The sequence below is a fragment of the Manis pentadactyla genome, chromosome 8 (genome assembly GCF_030020395.1).
Source record: "Manis pentadactyla isolate mManPen7 chromosome 8, mManPen7.hap1, whole genome shotgun sequence".
In the NCBI taxonomy this organism is placed as follows: domain Eukaryota; kingdom Metazoa; phylum Chordata; class Mammalia; order Pholidota; family Manidae; genus Manis; species Manis pentadactyla.
This window is the reverse complement of record NC_080026.1, coordinates 64,642,978-64,662,164: the sequence shown is the minus strand read 5'-3', so window position 1 is coordinate 64,662,164 and position 19,187 is coordinate 64,642,978. Positions and strand designations below refer to the sequence as shown.

Below are 19,187 nucleotides of genomic sequence, written 5' to 3'. Positions count from 1 at the left end.
CCTTCCCATATCAGGGAAATGATTCCCAAAGACTGATTACTTTCAACTGTTAAAAGAATGTAACACTTAAAAGAGAACTGTAAAAGCTAAACATAATAAAAAACATTGATAACATATGTGCAAAAGGAAATTCGGAAAACCAGGCTATTTTATTCCCATTTGAGACTTGGACTTAAGTACCCTCTGGTCTCACTGCACATGAGTTTGTAGTCTTACTTGGCTCTAAATCTCAGATTATGTACATCAGTCAACTGGAAGACAAAAAAAGATGTTCAGGCAAAATCTTAAGAGTAGGAGGAACTAGGGGATATTTGTCATTCTAGAGATTGCTGAAATAGGATGCTGCCTATAGTACCTGGATGAGTGAAGGATATTATGCAATGCCACAGAGTGGATGCTGTCACCACCCTAATCATCCCACACAGACTGAGCAGTTTTGGAGTCAGATATTCTGGGACTATCTCTTGAAGGAAGTCACCTTCCTCCATTTCTTATTAGAGATTAGCTGTTTCCCCCAAGTTGATGTATGCCTTCCCTGCTATTTATGTCCAGTTAACTGCTTCGGGTTACATTTGTTCAGGATGAGTTGCAACCTCACTTTAAGCTAATAAAGTACCCACGTTTCCCCTACCATTTTCATACATGCATCCCAGCCATTGGTGATAAACTGGGATATGGAATACTGGGCAGCACCCAGAGCACTGCTGAGGAATTATTAACTATTGTTCAGAAAATCAAAGCTGTAATTCACACTCATTGTGTAGTAACTTCCAAATTGGTTATGTATTTGCATTTACTTTTCCACTCTCAACTGCGTAAGCTTCTTGTCTTAACTTCTAGGGAATGAATGCCTCTTTAAGGTGCCCTAGGCTTGTGCCCCAAGAGAATTATATGTGATACAGTGCATATTTTAAGCTTGGTCACTCTAAGCATACTCTCCAAATATGGTTTAAAATTTTTTTATGGAGCTATTTTTATATGAAGTACTTTTAACCAAATATAAAAATAAATTAGATGTGTATAGCAAAGTCTAGAGGGGCTGGGGATGCTGTAAAATCAAATGACTTTTGGGATACATAAAATATTAAAATGAGATAAATCTGAAGAGAAAAATATCAGAAACCTTCCTAACTCCTTTGTTTTGCTTAGTAGAAAACATAGGTGGTGTCAAAATTAAGAAAATGACAGGGAAGTGTTGAGAAGAATGAAATGCATTAAAAATATATTTTGACTTCATCTGCCATGCTTTGACACAGTGTATATACCCTACATGGGTTTAGTTTGGTGGGTCATCTGAGGTGGTGAGATCTAGAACCACCCCATAGACTAGCTACATCCAGGAAAAAGAACTACTTATGTTCCTGAGCAGCTGCCTTGGGGGAAGCAGGTGGAGGGGGCTCAACATTCTGTAAACTGGCAGATGGGTGTACTACATGAGCAGCTCTTCTCCTCCATGTGTCGTCATACACTGTTGTACATTTCTGCAATAAACACAGATTTCCACACCACACACCAGACCTAAAACTACCATACTGTAAATTGTAGCTTAGAGGGCCACTCAGGGTTGGAAGGAAATAGGAAAAATACAAGGCACATGATCTGGAGAAAGCAGAGCTCCAATTTCTCAAAGAATGTAAATAAAGGGAAAGATGTTCTGCTTGGATGGATATAAAGTTCTAGCATTTAAAAATGCTGGGTAGGACATGTAGTTCTAATAACACTGGCTGAACTGCAAAGTACATGTTTTCACTCTATCCACCTGAGGACCTAGAACAATCAGTCCACGGTAGAGCATAACAAAGTGCCTGGTACTCAAATACTTTAGATGAATGAATGATTTCAGTGAGGGAACATATCTTAATGACTCTTACTATCTCTCTCCTGGGACTATAAAGCTAAGAGTGATGTTAAGAATAGTGACTCTTTAGGGTATGAGCATGTGACTAATGGGGGTCTTTCCTGTGCACCCGCTGGTGGATGTGGAGGTTGGAGCTCTGGCTGAAGCCCTTCCCACACTTGCTGCACTCATAGGGCTTCTCTCCTGTGTGCACTCGCTGGTGGATGAGGAGTTTGGAGCTCTGGCTGAAGCCCTTCCCACACCTGCCACAGTGGTATGGCTTCTCTCCAGTGTGGACTCGGAGATGGATGCGGAGATCTGAGCTCTGGCTGAAGCCCTTCCCGCACTCATAGCACTGGTAAGGCTTCTCCCCTGTGTGTATGCATCGGTGGATGTGCAGGTTGGAGCTCTGGCTGAAGCCCTTCCCACACTCCCCACATTTGTAGGGCCTCTCCCCTGTGTGCACTCGCTGGTGGATGTGCAGGTTGGAGCGCTGGCTGAAGCTCATGCCACACTCCCCACACTCGTAGGGCTTCTCACCCGTGTGCACTCGCTGGTGGATGTGCAGTTTGGAGCTCTGGCTGAAGCCCTTCCCACACTTGTCACATTTATAAGGTTTCTCGCCTGTATGGACTGCATGATGAATGAGCAGACTTGAACTCCTCGTGAAGCCCTTTCCACACTTGTCACACTTATAAGGCTTCTCATCCATGTGGACTGCCTGGTGGATGAGGAGACTGGAGCTCCTCGTGAAGCCCTTCCCACACTGCTCACATCTGTAGGGCTTCTCCTCAGTGCGGTCCTTCTGATGAAGCAGTTCTGAGCTTGCACTGAAGTCCTTACCACACCAACTACCTCTGTAAAGTCTCTCTGTGTGGATTTTCTCAGGTGGGTGACCACCTGAGTTGTTGTTATATATTCTCCCACAGTTGTAACAGTTACAGGGTTTCTCCTCTGTATAAGCTCTCGGATGATGACTGACTACCTGTGATTTCCAACCAGAAATGTCTCTGTGATTACAGTCAAAGGGGTCCAAGGACTGTTTCGACTGACCATTCTGGCTAACTGCCTCACCACTGGACAATGGAGAGGCCATTTCTGTTACATCAGCCACAAGTTCAATTTGAAGGTTCTCTGAACAATGGTTCATGGGAGGACTTTTTCCCCCTATCACTTTTTTCCTAGTGCTTTCTTCAGTTAGTAACAGATTTTTGCTTTCCTGAGGATCCTGTGGCTTATTTTTACAGAATGTCACTGAAGAGTCCTGTGTGGCCATTTGGCTTGGGACTTTCAAAGACAAATATTCTTCACTTTTGATGTTTTTGAAATCATCACTTGGAAGACTCACCACACTGGTCTTGTTTCTGGGAATATGAGAAGATGCTTCTCTCCACTGTTGACAAGGGGAGATATTTAGTTCAGGCTTTCTGCACACTTCCCCTTGAAGATCTACAATACAATCCTGACCCTCAGTTACTGTACTGGCCATGTCTTCCAAAATTAGCCAGCAGGAAACCTCTTCATGTAATAGATCCCTAAGTCTTTTCTCTTGAAAATTCTCCATAGAATTTTCACTCAAGTCTCCTAAGAAACAAAGAGAATTCAGTGATAAGAACAAACAAAGACTAAAGAGTAGACAGCAAGATTTAAGAACTGGAGTGCCTACAGCCTGAAACTTTGGTAACCAGGAAAAAGTTCAGTCTTGTCCTTAAAGTCATATTCTTTGGTTTAACGTGAGGAAGAGAAAAAGCTTGGGTAAACAAGACAGAAATCTCTTAAAATTTCTGCTTTTAAGCATAGATAATAAAAATATCCCCCCCCAACCCCTGCAGAAGACTATGGAGCTCATATCCTTGCACAAGTAACATTTCATTCCATATCACTGTATTTTAGTTAAATTTGCATTTAATTGGTAATCCACTTTTAATAGGTCCTGGGGATACAAGGAAGAAAACAGAACTCTTTTTGCTTATCAAGCTAGAGTCTGCTGGAAAGACAAACATATCATCAATGACAGCAACATGTAAGTGTTGCAACAGATGCATGCACAACTAGTCATGGGGGCACAGAGTAGGGGCATTCAAACCAAACCTTGGGGAACATTTCTGGGAGCAAATGCAAGGGAAAAAAAAGTGAAATGCAGAGAAAATATGACATGTTTATGAAAACTACACACAGCTTCTTGTGAAGGATATAAAACATGATAGCGGGAAAGAGTGTGCCCTGGAGAGGAAGGCAGGAGGCTGGTATACACTACGAAGGATTCCAGGCTAAAACCCTCAGGGGTTTACAATGAATGGATTTCCGCTGGGAGAGAAATGACTGACTTTGTGATTATAAACAACACCAGAAAAAAGTAAGACTTAGGTAGAGAAAAAACTGCTGAAGAAAAGCATAGGGATGGATGGTTACTGGAGAGAGGGAGAGATTCATTCTAAATCAGGTGATGTCTGACCAAACTCAGAAGGGATAGGATACACCAAGTGTTGGGAGCCGTGCCCAACCAGCCAGAGCAGTGAGTCATCTCTGACCAGATGCAACCGCACTGAAGGCCGTTCCTCCATTCCCAGAAAAGTCCTGTGTTGTGAGTGTGTGCTTGGAATCCACCTGACAGAGCTTCCTTAAGCTTTGATGTAGAATCTCGCCCCCAGAGAGACTGGAGGGGATAATGACGGTATGAGAAGAGGCGGCGGGGAGAGAGTAGAAGTAGAAGCAGAGAAAAGTTAGAGAGAGATGAGAGCTAGCTTGCTTGCTTATGCTGTAATGCTGAATAAAGAAAGGGCTTGAGTGAACTATCAGTCCCAGCCTGCCTTTTGACCTAACCCGCGTGCTGCTGGACGGCGCAACCAAGCACAGTCCGCAAGTTCCTTGCTTGAGTGACCAGGTATGGGGGTGCTATAGATAAGGCTGCAAGGCTGGAAGTGGCACAAGGGACAGGTAACAAACTCAAAATCTGACTTGTTTAATTTGTGGTGCTGGTGTAATATACCTGCCCTGGTCAGTAAGCAGTAAGACATACAAGTCTGGAACTCCTGAGAGATAACTGTGCTAGGAACATGGATTTTAGACTTAGTTGCATGTATGTTAGTCAAAACAATTACAGTAAATATCTTAGTTACACTAAAATGACAAAAAGTCCACAAAAGTCTTGGGAAAAAACAAAGGTTGCCAGCACCAGAATAAAAATGCTGAGGAACTCCTACATGATAAAGAGCAGATGGATGAGGCCTGGTGGAGAAAGAAGAAACCCAAATCCACAGCCCAGATCATGTACAGAACACTTCCATAGGACAGAAAGAACCTCTTAAGAAGTTTCTATAAATTCAAATTCCAAACTCAGAACCAACAATTATAACATAAGAGTGGTATTTCCTAGACACACATGAATTATTTCACGTGAGGCATCTCTAATGGCTGGACTAGTTGCCATTGGCAGCACCATGCTCCCAGCCACCATTTTTATTTCACCAGAAAATTAAGTACAGGTGGCAAAGGGCAGTGGCCCATCTGAAGTCTCAAGAACAAAACAAGTGGCCTGCCTTTTAAAGAAAGACTCCTAATAGTATTATTTGGGCTGAAGAGAGAAGCAGAAGTTGAGGTAATGCTGAACCTGCACAATGACAGGCTGATTAAGGTATAACAAGAAACAGTTGACTCCAAGTATTCCCTGGACAAAGCCACAAGGTAACCCACAGAGTGAGATTTCTGAGAATGGAGAGCTGGAGATTGAGAAGCAGGGCATGTCCCAGATGACTTACTGGCTGGAAAAAGCAACCTTTAAAAATGGTTCTACATCACCCACTATCTGGATCCATACAATATCCATCCCAAGCCAACTGAACAGAGGCACTTCCTATAAGTGGAACATGCATGCATCAGAGGGCCAAGCATCAGCCAAGGAGACACACTCCAGTATCCTACTGTGAACATGAGACCTTTGGAGAAAAAAATGAGATAATAAAAAAATATAAGCAGACAAAAAAATTAGAAAACATTAGTAAAGAGTGGCACAAAGTCAAGAACAATGAAGATTTTTAAAAGGTACATAATTAAAATCCTAGAGAAATATGATAGGATAACACATTTAGAACAAGACAACCTACTAATATAAATGCCTGTGAAAAATAGACTTCTAAATTAATATGAGGATTGAAAAGATGACAGTCTTATAAATTAAGACCTAATCTGCACATTTGAAGCACTCACGCTCCAGCTGCACAATCTTATGTGAAAGGAACTGTTAGGACACCCATTCTACACACCAGGAAACCAAGGTTGAAAAGGTTAAGTAATGTGTCTCATTGCTAATGTCAGGCAGTCTGATTCTGAGGCCTGCAATTTGGATGGGTGGAATAGCAAAAGGGACACAGCTGAGATGGAAGATTGAGGGGTTCTCCTAGAATGCAGAGTTAACAGGACAGATAGCTAGAAAGACACAAGGAAAATCCCAGCTTGTAGGAGTTCCATGAATATAGTGAGGATAATATAAAGAGAGAAATGACGAGATATAACAGAAAAAAACATTTCCTGAATTCAAGATTTGGGGCCCATTGAAGGTTGTATGTGAAACCCCAGGACTTCAAGGAAAAAAAAATCTGCAAAAATGCAAAATATGTCAGGACAGAAAAGCCAGGTTATATGCAAACAAGTGAGAGTTACATTGTCAATCAGCCATACTAGATACCTGAAGAGAGTTGAACAGTATCTTCTAATTTTTGAGGAAAAGTGATCATGAAATTAGCATTCTATTCTATACCCAGCCAGTCAGCTATTTCAGTGGGAGGAATAAACAGACACTTTTCAGACAAGAAAGGATTTAAACAATTCCTGAAACAATTATTTAGGTATGTACTGTATCAAGAATTTTTTAACGTACCTTAAAAAAAGTTGCCAGAAATAGCAGTGAACAAAGAAGTCAACACAATAGACAATTAAATTGAATCAACTGTTGATGCATAAAACAGTAATTAACCCAAATCGTATAAAACAGTACAGAGTGAAAATCTCCCCAAATAAAATATATTTTAACAAGCATTAGTTTTAGGAAAGGGGGAGGGGGAAGGTAGGAACTGTAATCATAGTATTCTACTGGACTCTGACCCTGCAGGGGACAAGAATTATGAAGTCAAAGCAATGTAAGCATTAGTCACCGATGTGACTCTGACATAAATTCTTGGGAGGATGGGCATGTTGAGAGAAGTAATATAAAAGAGCTAATTCCTTGTCTATAATATAAAGAAGTCAACAGAAAACACCAACTACTGATGAATTGAAAAATAGCAGTAAATCAAAACAGATTCAAGTTTAAAAGAGCAGTATATCATAATAGATTCAAATTAAAATTGTACTGAGGTACCATTTTCCACCTGTTACACTGGCAAAAACCCAAAGCCCGAAGACAACACACTGCTTGTGAATATAAATTGGTATCACCCCCCAAGAAGGACATTCTGACAGCAAAATCACAAATGCATGCACTCAGTATTCCAGCTTGGGGGTTTTATTATTCACATTTCCAGGCACTGTAGCAAAGTGACATTTGGATGAGATTTACTCCCTATGGTTTGTGACAGCACATGATCAGAACCTGGGAATTATGGATTTGAAAGAAAGTTTTTGCTATGCACCTTTTTGTTTTTATTTTTGCAGTATAACTTTAATAAACAATAAACCATTTAGTACATTTGTGAATCTCACTTTTCTTTGCTACGCATGCATAATTTATTTCCCATCTTTCCCCAGCATGTCCCAAATCCGCAATGTACATTTTTGCCCCCAGCTTTATTTAGGTATAACTGACAAGTAACATTACATACATTTTTATGTTCTATTTTAAACCATGTAAATGCATTTATTCTTAAAAAAAATTGCTGCATAACTGTATTACCTGGAAATATGAAGGCAAACACATTGAGAACAGCTGTGATTCTGAGAAGCCACACTGTGGCATGGAGGGTCAGCAGAGCAGGGAGTTTGGTTTTTATTATGACTTTTGATACAACTTGCTTTATCTAGGTGACTGTATTACTTTGTTTAAAAGCTAAAAAGTAATGGCAAAAAGAAAAAGGAAAAATGATAAAAAGTCCAATTTAGAGCAGTTAAATCATGAAGTGGCCCAAAGTTGTTAAATGGTCAAAGGAAAGTGCTTGGAGATTCTTGCTGTACAACACTTGGAGATGGCTGCAGAAATGACAGGTCTTTGAAAACCACTTGGGGAGGAAATGAATTAATGGTAAGTTTTAAGTATTAACCTCGTGATATTAGTTTTTTTAGTATTTGAAATATGATGAATGGGTGTGTAATATTAGAAGAAAATGCTGACATAAAGAGAAAAGGGTTCCTTTTACGGGGAGTTAATATGACATAACAAAATCTCTAAGACTTACTGTATAAAACAGCCGGTTGAGAAATACATACAGTATAATCTCATAAAATTTTAGCACATATTTGTAATATACACACATATGTATGGGGTACATAGAAAAAACCAGGATATTCAAAACTATTAGTTTTTTCATTTCATATTATTGTTAGAGATTTCATTTCATATACTTCTGTGTTCTTTGAATCACTGAGACTTTTTATGTCGCATAAAAAATGTTGGACAATTATATAAGATTTTATATCAGTTAAAAATGAAAGCCTACACCAAAGCTTGAAACTGGACACATATATTCTACTTCACTTTTCCCCACTGCAAACCACTCTACAAGGCAGTCCCAGTGACACTGGGTAAATCAGGTCTTACCACTCCCCTAGTCCACCGCTTCCCACTGAACTTAGCATGAATCCACACTTTTTAGAAATGCCTTCAATGCCAGTGAGCCAGGCCCTGGCCACTAGTTCTTCCACTCTCCTCTTCCCCGTTGTCTGTAGTCCAGCCATACTCCTTCCAAGTCTTCAGGCTTTCCCTAGCACTATGCTCTCGGCCTGGAATATTCTTCCTCTAACCAGTCACCTGTTTAATCTATTAAACAAGCCTATTAATACTTCAGATCTCAGTTTAAATGTCACTTCAGCGGCTTTCCCTGAAACTTTCAACAATACATACACCACCCTTGTCCCATCCATGCCTTCGTTCTGAGCACACTGTTCTACCCTTCACAGGACTTACCATTTAAAATAATTTACAAGAGTATAAGAAATACTTTTCTGCTAAACTCCAAAGCAGTCAATTTTTAAATCTTGACTACATATATACAATGTATTAGATACATTGCTTTTCCTCCAAAAACCTGGATGTAAATGAGGAGAACAAATCAAGTAGCAGATCCAATGGTCAAAATAAAAGCAAACAAAAGAATATGTAATCAAGTCTGAGTGTGAGATACAAACTGAAAGTTCTGAGAAGGGGGTCAAGTAGAACGGATTTCACACAGGTAACAGACTTCAAATAAAATCTTAAAAGACAAAATCAAGAACCAGAGCATGATAATCAAAGGTTCCAGAGCAAGGAAGAATGGTGAACCTCAGGAAACAGGCTTAACTGGAAAGAAGGGTGAACCTGGGGCAGCAGGGAACACTGCTCTATGAGCAAGAGCAGGGTGAGAAGGGCCCTGAAAGCCATGTGGGGAGTCTAGAGGCACTACACTAACGACTAAAGGTCATTCCAGGATTTGATCCAAAGAGTGACATGATAAATGATATGTTAGGGGAGACAAGTCTACTTGCAACATCTAACTTGAGCTTGAAGAATGAAGTCAACAATTTGGCTAACTGTTACCATAATTCAGGTATAAAGTGGACCCATTTTAGGTGGTATCTGTGGGACTTGATTGTTAATAAATTTAAGAGATTATAAAGTCAAAAAAGAAGAGGTGAAGGGGATAAAGAAGTACAAACTTCTTTACAAAATAAGTAAGTCACAGGGATGAAAAGTACAGCCCAGGCAATATGGTCAATAATATTGTGTTAACTTTGTATGGTGACAGGTCACCTATGTTGATGAGCATTGTGTAATGTATATAAATGTAGAATCACTATCTTGTACACCTGAGACCAATATAATATTGTATATCAACTATATTTGAATTAAAAAAAAAAGGAATTGTTAAGGGAATTTCAGATACTAAGGCCAGGGAGGGAGAAACTTAATAATGGCCTATTTCTAATATAGTCCATTACTTTTTAGCTTTTAAACAAAGTAATATAATCATATACATTATGACTAGGGGACAGGAAGAATGTTAACATTGACGACAATGGGAATGTGAGAAGGGAAATTAAAAAGGAAAAGAATTCACAAAATTCTCAATTCACTGAATCTGAAGTGAAAATGGCTAGTCAAGAGGAGATAGCCTATAGCTAAGAAAATACATGGGAACAGATTTTTACATGAGGATAGGAAATTGAAACTAATATTAGAGTTATCCAAACAAAGTATAATTGGAGGCCATTTAAACAAGTAACAGCTCTTGAGTGAGGAAGACATACGCTGTGTGCTTTCTCAACAGGGCACTACTGCACCCAAGGGGGTGAGAACTGGTTCTTTGGTGGGGGATGGTGTAGGGTGGGGGAGGGGTAGTGATAATAACAAAAATGGTTGAGAAGTACTGATACACAGTGATCAAAAAGCAAAAAACCTTTTGTGATTTCCAAAGTTAGAGGAAAACAGAGAAGCTAGTGGATATGCAGAGAAAAGGAGAGAAGCCAGAGGGAACAGGAAAACTGTAACTTCCAACAGGTAAAAATGTTTTAAGATTAAGGTGAACAGTACCAAACTATAAAAAAAATTGGTAATAGTAAATATTCTAGAAGAAAAATTGAAAAAGGAAAAGCCCTGAAAGGACAAAAGCCCAACAGTAACCTCCAAGTGAGCAATTCTGGTACAAAGATAGAGCACAGGCATAGGTCTACATAAACTGGAAATGCATGACTCACCACCTGCAGAGGTCACTTCCCTCTGGGGCCTCACTCCCCAGGTTTAGTTGAAAATAATGGTTTGAGAACCAGCTGTTGAGGAGAGAGTACCATGTAGAACAAGGCAGAAAAAAAAACCTGAAAGCCACCATTACAGGATTCTTATTTTCAGTCATTTTTGTACAGTGTGTTTTTTACTACAAAATGGCAATTTCACATGGCCAACCTAGCAGGCACACTTAGGTCTTCCCATCTAATTAAAAACCCTTTTTGGCATACTTTTAAATGGCCATATATTTTTCTCTTGTATGATCTATTATAATGTATATAATCAACCCCCTATGATACATTTGGTAATTTCTTCACTATTTTAAATGATTCTATAATGGCTTATTCTTGTTAATAATTTTCTGAGTTATTGATACTCATTATTATATCAACAATGTTTAAGGTTCTTTGGTTTCAAGCAGTCAAAATGTTTTGGAGAAAAACTGTATCAGTTATACCCCATATCTATAGGGTATGAGATTTTGTCTTACCACAAGTATTGTCTTACATTCAGAAGGGAAGATAGTTAAATCCCTGAAATGCAGCAATGGAAACTAGATACTGCAGGACAGGGGGACTTAATAAAGGTAAGTCCAACCAAAGATGATACAAGAATAATGTGGGGGATGTGGGAAGAGAGTAAAGATACAAGGTCAGTGTGAGTAGGGACCACAATCTTCTGAAAGGGCAAAACGGGGAGGAGGTGAAGATGAAGGTGAATCAAAATGTAGAAAGTACTGGTGAGGCCTCAGCTTTCTCCAGACCAGAGAACTTTAAGGAAAATTCCTGGAACATGAAAAAAAAAAGGACTCCTCTCATGTGGATTAGCCTGGCCTTGTAACCTGCCACAGCACCCAGCTAACTCCTTCGGGCTTCCTTCTCCATTTCTTGATGAGTTGCTCATATACATTGACTTGCTCTGACAGATCACACCGGGGAAACACACAGGGATTGGGTGACTGTGCAGGATGGGCCAGGTATGGTTTCTGAGACAACTCAGTAAAGCTACCAGTCTCCAATTCTTACCAAGTCAAGTTCTTTCACTGCCGGAAAAAACCAGAACTATCCTTTAGTGCCAAAAAGAAATTAGGAAACTTTGATGCCTGAGCAACAACTCCAGGGGCCCATCACGATTTAAAACTGAAGAAACAGGGACTGCAATAGGTGTTTACCCGCTGAGACCAAGTGGTCTCCCACCACAGCTCTGTGCAGTTCTTCAGAGGAGGGTCCAAGGCATCTGTCTCCTCCTTGGTTATGTCCATGGAGACGCCTTTGAATGTTATTGTTCCTAAAACACTAAGCACAATTCATTCTGAACCAACAAACATCTGCACAAATGCCCTGGAAAGAAAATGAGGCTGGTGGCACTGGAAATTGTGAGAGGGAATAGAAAGGTACATAGGAAATGTGTGTGTGTGGGGACTTTCCTTGATATGAGTGGTAGTCTCAGTCTAGTTTTGTTGGAAAGGCTTTCTTTTCTCATCTACTCTACTTCCAACTACCTCTTTCCCCTTCTGCCAAAACTCACCCACACTCAAGTTTCAGCTGCTGTATCTTCCCATCACTGTCATCTCATGGTCATTGCTGAGTTGACCTTTATACCCCATTGTGGATAAAGTGAAGATTCCTATGGCCAGGATTCTCACCTGGCCCTGGTTGGCTTGCTCACTACACATGTGTAGGCAATACGTTATTGACTGTATAAAGAGCTCTGCCCAGTGCTCTGGGTGACAGAGTAGCATGGCTGCATGGCTGCATGAGAGCAGAGACTGGAGTGGTGGCAGTACCAGGGAAACTGAGACCGCTGCGGGGGCAGAGAGGCCCAGAGGCAGAGAGTGGCTTGCTGCATGCAGACTCGCTCTGAGTGGATGGGATTCTAGTGATTGGCCTGCGCCCATGGGAATAAAGTTGGGTATAAACTCTTTCACCCCAAGAACATCATTTTTCAGTCATTCCTTTGTCAGTTTTTGGTCTCATTGAATCCAAGGTGAACTTGCCTGGAGCTGAAACCCATTGGCCAGACACCCATGCCCCCATTTTCCTGACAAACTCAATACTCAGGAGAACAGCTTACCTAACACTCCAACCTTACATTTCTTAAACTCTTTAATGCAAACGATCTCTGTCTCATTTCTTCAAACTTGATTACCATAATCAAGGCCATTTCAGTATTTGACTACTCTACTTTTGAAATATGAGTATCTTAACACCCATGCCTTCAAAACACCTTCCTGTTCTTTCTTCTCTTCCTTTTCCATTGCACCTGCTTTATCAAGTTCACCATTCTTTACTCCTTCCTTGTTTTTCACTCTCAGCCAAAGTACACTTCTGATCTTAAGTTTTCCCCTAGTCATATCAATCACATGTCCTTTCTTCTAAACTATGTAGTTGAGCATTGCTGGAAAAACATAAAATAGCACATAAAACTCTCCTTAGGTATTCCCAACTATTTACCTCCATCCCTAACCACTTCCGCTCAACTCTAGGCTCTAACTTTCCACCTAACTTCACCTGGAGATCTAAAAGGCACTGAAAACTTAACAGGCTGCACCAGGACTCCTGCTCCAACAATCTCTATCAATACTTGCTCTTCCCTAACTGTCCCCATTTTAGTAGTCACACGACTCACTCAGTTGGTTCAAGCTAACATCCTAGAAGTCACTTTATCTTCTCTGTTCCTCATATTTTACCCATCACCAAGTCCTATCAATTCTACCTCTAAAATGTATTTGACTCTACCCACTTCTCCCCATCTTGCTCCATTATCATTATGAGTCCTAGCTGTCGTCAGCTCTCACCTGCACCAACCTAATTTGTCTCTGTTTCTACACTTGCTCCTCCACACGGTGAGTTCTCCATGTTGCTTCCAGGGTGATCTTTTAAGACACAATGTCAGGCATGAAATCCTGTAATGGCTCTTCAATGGAGTCTTCGTCCTGGCCCTCAGGGCTTTATAGATTGGGGTCCTGGCACCTTTCTAACCTCAGCCTGCGTCACTCCTCCCTACGTCACACTAAGCCCCATTGACCTTGCAGGCCCATGACCACATCAAACTCATCCCAACACAGGGCCTTTGCACTGGCTGTCCCTCTGCCCAGAATGTTCTTTTTCCACACCTCCACACCCCTGGTTCCTTATCATTCAGGCCTCAGCCACTGCCACTCCTCAGAGAGGCATTTCCTTGACTGTCTAATCCACAATAGCACTGAGAAAATATCGGTTCTCCCTGTTTTAATTTCTTCACACTACTTATGCCTTATTTCATTTTCTTATTAATTTGCTTTCTTATTTACTGTCTGTCTGTCCCCACTAAGATCTAAGTTCCCTAAGAACAGAGAGCTGTCTGATCTGGTCACAGCTGCATCCCCAAGGCCTCAAGAGAAGCCTGGCACTAAGGAGGAGTCCAAGTACTTATTTAACTTCACAGTGAGTTAATTCCCTCCAGGGTCTGTCAGTGGAGCAATACTTCTCAAACTACCTTTGGCAAAGGACCAGTTTCTTTTAAAGTTTCTAATATGTCACAGATGGATGCTTTTGTAAAATACAATAAAGAAAAATTACTAGAAAATAAAAACCTAGAGGTCTAAAATGTTAATAACAACTTAAAAATTATTAGATTCAACAGACATAAAATTTTGAAACACTCTCAGTTTTCTGTCCTTATGTCTTTGCAGACTGGTGGTAAGCAGTTTGTGGGCTGGCACCAGCCTAAGGCCACACCCTGAAAAGCAGAGTGACAAAATACATGCCAAACAGCTGAGAGCCAAGTGAAACCAAAACAGCAGCTCAGCTCTGGGCCAGGAAAGTACCCAGCAGCCTTCAGAAGCTCCAACACTGGCCTGAGGCTGAAGGGAAACTACCTCCTCTGTTTTCAGGAGACTGAGGACAACCGGGTTACCTGCAGGAGTGACATGACTACCTTGCCAGTCACCAGTGAAGGTAACAATGAGAGAAACCAGCAGTTTCCTCCCAAACTGTCTTCTCAAGGTCATGGGTCTCCACTGAGTCTGAGGAAGATGGATGACACTGGGCTAGAGAAGCCTGTAAGTGCCTGCAAAGAGGTGGGACAAAGGAGTAAAGGTGGATGTGGTTGCCTTGGAATGCCATAAACCCACATGTTATAAAACAGGGCCTGGTGAACATCAAGCAGTCAGATTAGCCACTTTTCTCAACCAGGCTTTTTTTTCTCCACCTCAGAGAAAAAAAGGTTTCTTTCTGTCCAAGACTAACTTCTCCCTATGCATTCTAGAGTGAATCATTTTCTCCCTTCTGAGATTCAAGTCCATCAGTTACCTTTGTTCCCTTTATATTTTATCTAGCTTCCCCTCAGTCATCTGGATTGTCTAATACTCCTCCCCTTCAACAATATTCACCACTTCAGATCTCGTCAATTCTGTCTCCTAAATCTCCCTCCAATGTGTTACTTCTTCCTTATTTCCTGCCACTATCTTAGGTAAGGTCCTCATTTCTTACTTAGACCAATAATTACTCTTTGTAACTCCTTACCAAGTCTTGAAAATACAAGTTTTGTCATCTTTCAGTCCATAGATTAAAAGTTATTAATTTGTTAAGATCCCAAAGATAAAGTGGTAGGGAGAATTCCATGCTGAGAATGGAAAGGATATGTTGATGATACACTAACTTTGTAGAAGGTGGAAAATTCTAGGATGAAAAATGGTATGACAGTGGATCAAATGAAAGGAATCAGTGTGACAGGGGAAGGAGATGGGAAAAGAGTGGTCCCGCTAAAGCAAGACAAAGTTGGGAAGGAAAGAATCTGAATAATAAATAGTTTCCCTGGATATCAGTGGTGCTAATGAGTCACCCCAAGGCAGAACTCATACTTTCTGTGTGAAAGCGGACTTAGTATTGTCAAGGCCAACCACAGGTAAGGTCATGGGACCAGTAGCTTCCTATTCCCACCTGGCAAGTGTCAAATTCCTCGAAACTATATTCATCATGTGACTTTCCATTTCCTTTCCAGAGCCCATCCCTGCTGGGTCCAGCACTTTACTGTGGGGCAGGGAACAATAATGCAGAAGGCAGGAGGTGGGCAGGAGCTGCAGTCACACTGGATAACTTAATCAACCAATCATCATGCTCTAGTTTAGAATGGCCCTTTACACTGTGCTTCTGCCCTTACACTCTCCCATCCATTCTGGAACTCCTTTCAGTTTCAGTATACTCAATAACCTCCCTTCTGAAGCATGAGGATAAGTTAAATGCCTCTTCCAAAATCTCACAGTATTTTTCACATACCTCTACTGTAGCTATTAAATTTGTCTCTCAAATTGGCTGTAAGATTCCAAAGGACTGGGGTTATGTTCAACTAATTTTTAAATCCCCAGCACCTAGCACAACTGACTCGGAATCTAAATAATAAATATTTATAAATTCACACTGAACTTAAATGAATAATGAAATAAGTAAGAGCATCTGGAGATCACCAAACTAAACACTCTAATTTTACAGACGAGATAAACAAGGTTCATAATGGTGAAGTGCCTTACTCAAGGTCGGGAGGAATTAAACTGGGACTCTTGCCTTTCAGCAGACTCCGTAAGTACTGGTGGAATGAAGTTCTTTCTTTAAATTCAAAAGGTCATTAACATATGCCAGAATCTCAAATTATACTATATTGGCAATCCCTGACTTTATCAGAAATCATCTTCCTCAGGGACAGGGAGGAAAGACGAAGGGAATACAGGGAGCTCTGAATGACTTCAGAAAAGTCTGACAGGAAAAGGCAGGCTCTGAGAGAGGACCAGGCAAAGATTCTGTGTGGAGTCTTTCAGTAAGAGAATAACCCAGTGCTTTGGGGAGTGGGCCAAGTTCACCCAGACAGGGTGGTTCAGTGAAAACTCAGGGAGAGTTTAAAGTCAGCAGACGCTCGCAGACTCTGGCAGCATCTGATAGCTGTATGCTCTTAGTGTATTACTGTTCCTACACACATTTATAGAGTACGTCTCTCACTGACGTCCGATTATAAAGAGAAAAGACACAGAAGACGGAACCTGAGGACAGACAAGCAGGTTGATGTACTTCTTTTGTCTCAAGAAAAGTTATGCCCATTTTCAGAGATAATCATTTTTGGAGAGAATATACCCCAATTACTTTGGTTACTTCCCTCAGGAGGAGAGAGTCCTGGACAGTTGGGAAAGAGAAAAATCCATGAAAATCAAGTCCATCTTGCACCACACAGACTAGCCGATCCATCAACACTGCAGGAAAAGTTCCTCGGCTCTAGTCCCGAACCCGTCTGTCAGCCCTTCACGCGCCCCCTACGGGGTGCCCCGTCTCCCCTGTGCAACCCCCCACCGCTTCCCAGAGGGCTTGCATCAACCAGGCAAACGCCCCAGCCCCAGCACACAGGAAAGTGAATCCCATCGCCCCCTGCAGCTCTAAGACATGTCGTTTTTCCAGGCCTTTCGATTTCTGCCTTGAGATTCTAGGTGGAGTGGCGGCTGCTCTCGGCCGGGAGGCATCGCTTCTCAGGATCTGAACCGCCTTAGGCACCTTCCCGGCCTGACTTGTTACTGGGCGCGGCAGCGCAGGAGCAGCCTTTTGACGAGGGCTGTGCTGCGGTATAGGAAGCCTTACTCGGTCGCCTCGCGGCCACCGACAACCTTGGAGGTAAGGCCGGTCACTGGAGCTGCAGTGGCCGGGGAGGTGGGGGTGGGGGTGCCCAGCTACGAAATCCCCAGGCGGGACGCCCCCTCAGGCGACCGCGGCCCTGCCCGGGGCACACGTGAGGTCGGGACCGCACCTCCACGGACGCGCGTCCTCCCACGGGCGCCCGGCAGGTTCCCGGCTCGGAGACCCAGCGCCGCCCGGGGCCCTCACAGCGCCTGCCCCCGACCTTCGACACCCCCTCGGCTGCCGCTGCGGCCTCCCGCCGTCTCACCTACCCATGCGGCACCCGCACCGGGGCGCAGGATTTCGCGGACGACCCGGCCCCGCGCCCTGGGCTCTGAACTACGAGCCCCAGAAAGCGGCGGGCGGGTCCCGCCTCTTCCGGCCCCGCCCCCTGGCCTCCGCTCCCTGCCTAGTGGCTTCCAGACGCTGAGCGCGCGTCGCATTACGCTGCTCTGCGTGACTGTTCCGGGACCATGGTCTGCAGCTGGTTGTTTGGAATTATCCTCAAGGTTTTATTTAAATTCAAACGCGTATTTTATGTTTCACAGCTTTTTTTTTTTGTATCATTAATCTACAGTTACATGAGGAACATTATGCTTAGTAGACTCCCCCCTTCACCAAGTCCCCCCCACATAGCCCATCACAGTCACTGTCCATCAGCGTAGTAAGATTCTGTAGAATCACTGTCTTCTCAGGGTTGCACAGCCCTCCCCGTCTCCACCCCACTACATTATACATGCTAATCGTAATGCCCCCTTTCTTTTTCCCCACCCTTATCCCTCCCCTCCCACCCATCCTCCCCAGTCCCTTTCCCTTTGGTAACTGTTAGTCCATTCTTGGGTTCTGTGATTCTGCTGTTGTTTTGTTCCCTCAGTTTTTTCTTTGTTCTTATACCCCACATATGAGTGAAATCATTTGGTATTTGTCTTTCTCCACCTGGCTTATTTCACTGAGCATAATACCCTCTAGCTCCATCCATGTTGTTGCAAATGGTAGGATTTGTTTTCTTCTTATGGCTGAGTAATATTCCATTGTGTATATGTACCACATCTTCTTTATCCATTCATCTACTGATGGACACTTAGGTTGCTTCCATTATTGTAAATAGTGCTGCGATAAACATAGGGGTGCATCTTTTTCAAACTGGGCTGCTGCATGCTTAGGGTAAATTCCTAGAAGTGGGATTCCTGGATCCAATGGTATTTCTATTTTGAGTTTTTTGAGGAACCTCCATATTGCTTTCCACAATGGTTGAACTAATTTACATTCCCACCAACAGTGTAGGAGGGTTCCCCTTTCTCAGCATCCTTGCCAGAATTTGTTGTTCTTAGTCTTTTCGATGTTGGCCATCCATACTGGTGTGAGGTGATATCTCATTGTGGTTTTAATTTGCATTTCCCTGATGATTAGTGATGTGTTGCACATTTTGATGTGTCTGTTGGCCATGTGAATTTCTTCTTTGGAGAATTGTCTCTTCATATCCTATGCCCATTTTTTAAGCAGGTTATTTGCTTTTTGGGTGTTCAGGCATGTAAGTTCTTTATATATTTTGAAATGTCAACCCCTTGTTGGATATGTCATTTACAAATATACTCTCCCATACTGTAGGATGCCTTTTTGTTCTGTTGATGATGTCCTTTGCCGTACAGAAACTTTTTAGTTTGATGTAGTCCCATGAGTTCATTTTTGCTTTTGTTTCCCTTGCTTGAGGAGATGCGTTCAGGAAGAAGTTGCTCATGCTTATATTCAGGAGACTTTTGCCTATGTTGTCTTCTAAGAGTCTTATGGTTTCATGACATACATTCAG

General features: G+C 42.1%; 1 protein-coding gene across 3 annotated transcripts; it reads right to left on the bottom strand.

Annotated features, from left to right (window-relative positions):
* Positions 1–130: 130 nt before the first annotated feature.
* Positions 131–17,752, bottom strand: ZNF239 (zinc finger protein 239). 3 transcript variants are annotated; one of them, XM_036926566.2, is made up of 3 exons: positions 17,653–17,703; positions 6,714–6,782; positions 131–3,421 (listed from the first exon to the last, which is right to left on the bottom strand). In XM_036926566.2, the coding sequence occupies exon 3, from the start codon at positions 3,399–3,401 to the stop codon at positions 1,944–1,946; it is 1,458 nt and encodes a 485-aa protein (XP_036782461.2). In that variant the 5' UTR covers positions 3,402–3,421; positions 6,714–6,782; positions 17,653–17,703; the 3' UTR covers positions 131–1,943. The 3 variants fall into 3 exon arrangements, with proteins under 3 accessions (XP_036782461.2, XP_036782460.2, XP_036782462.2); XM_036926565.2 differs by lacking the exon at positions 6,714–6,782 and having other exon boundaries at positions 17,653–17,752; XM_036926567.2 differs by lacking the exons at positions 6,714–6,782; positions 17,653–17,703 and adding an exon at positions 17,511–17,617.
* Positions 17,753–19,187: the final 1,435 nt, after the last annotated feature.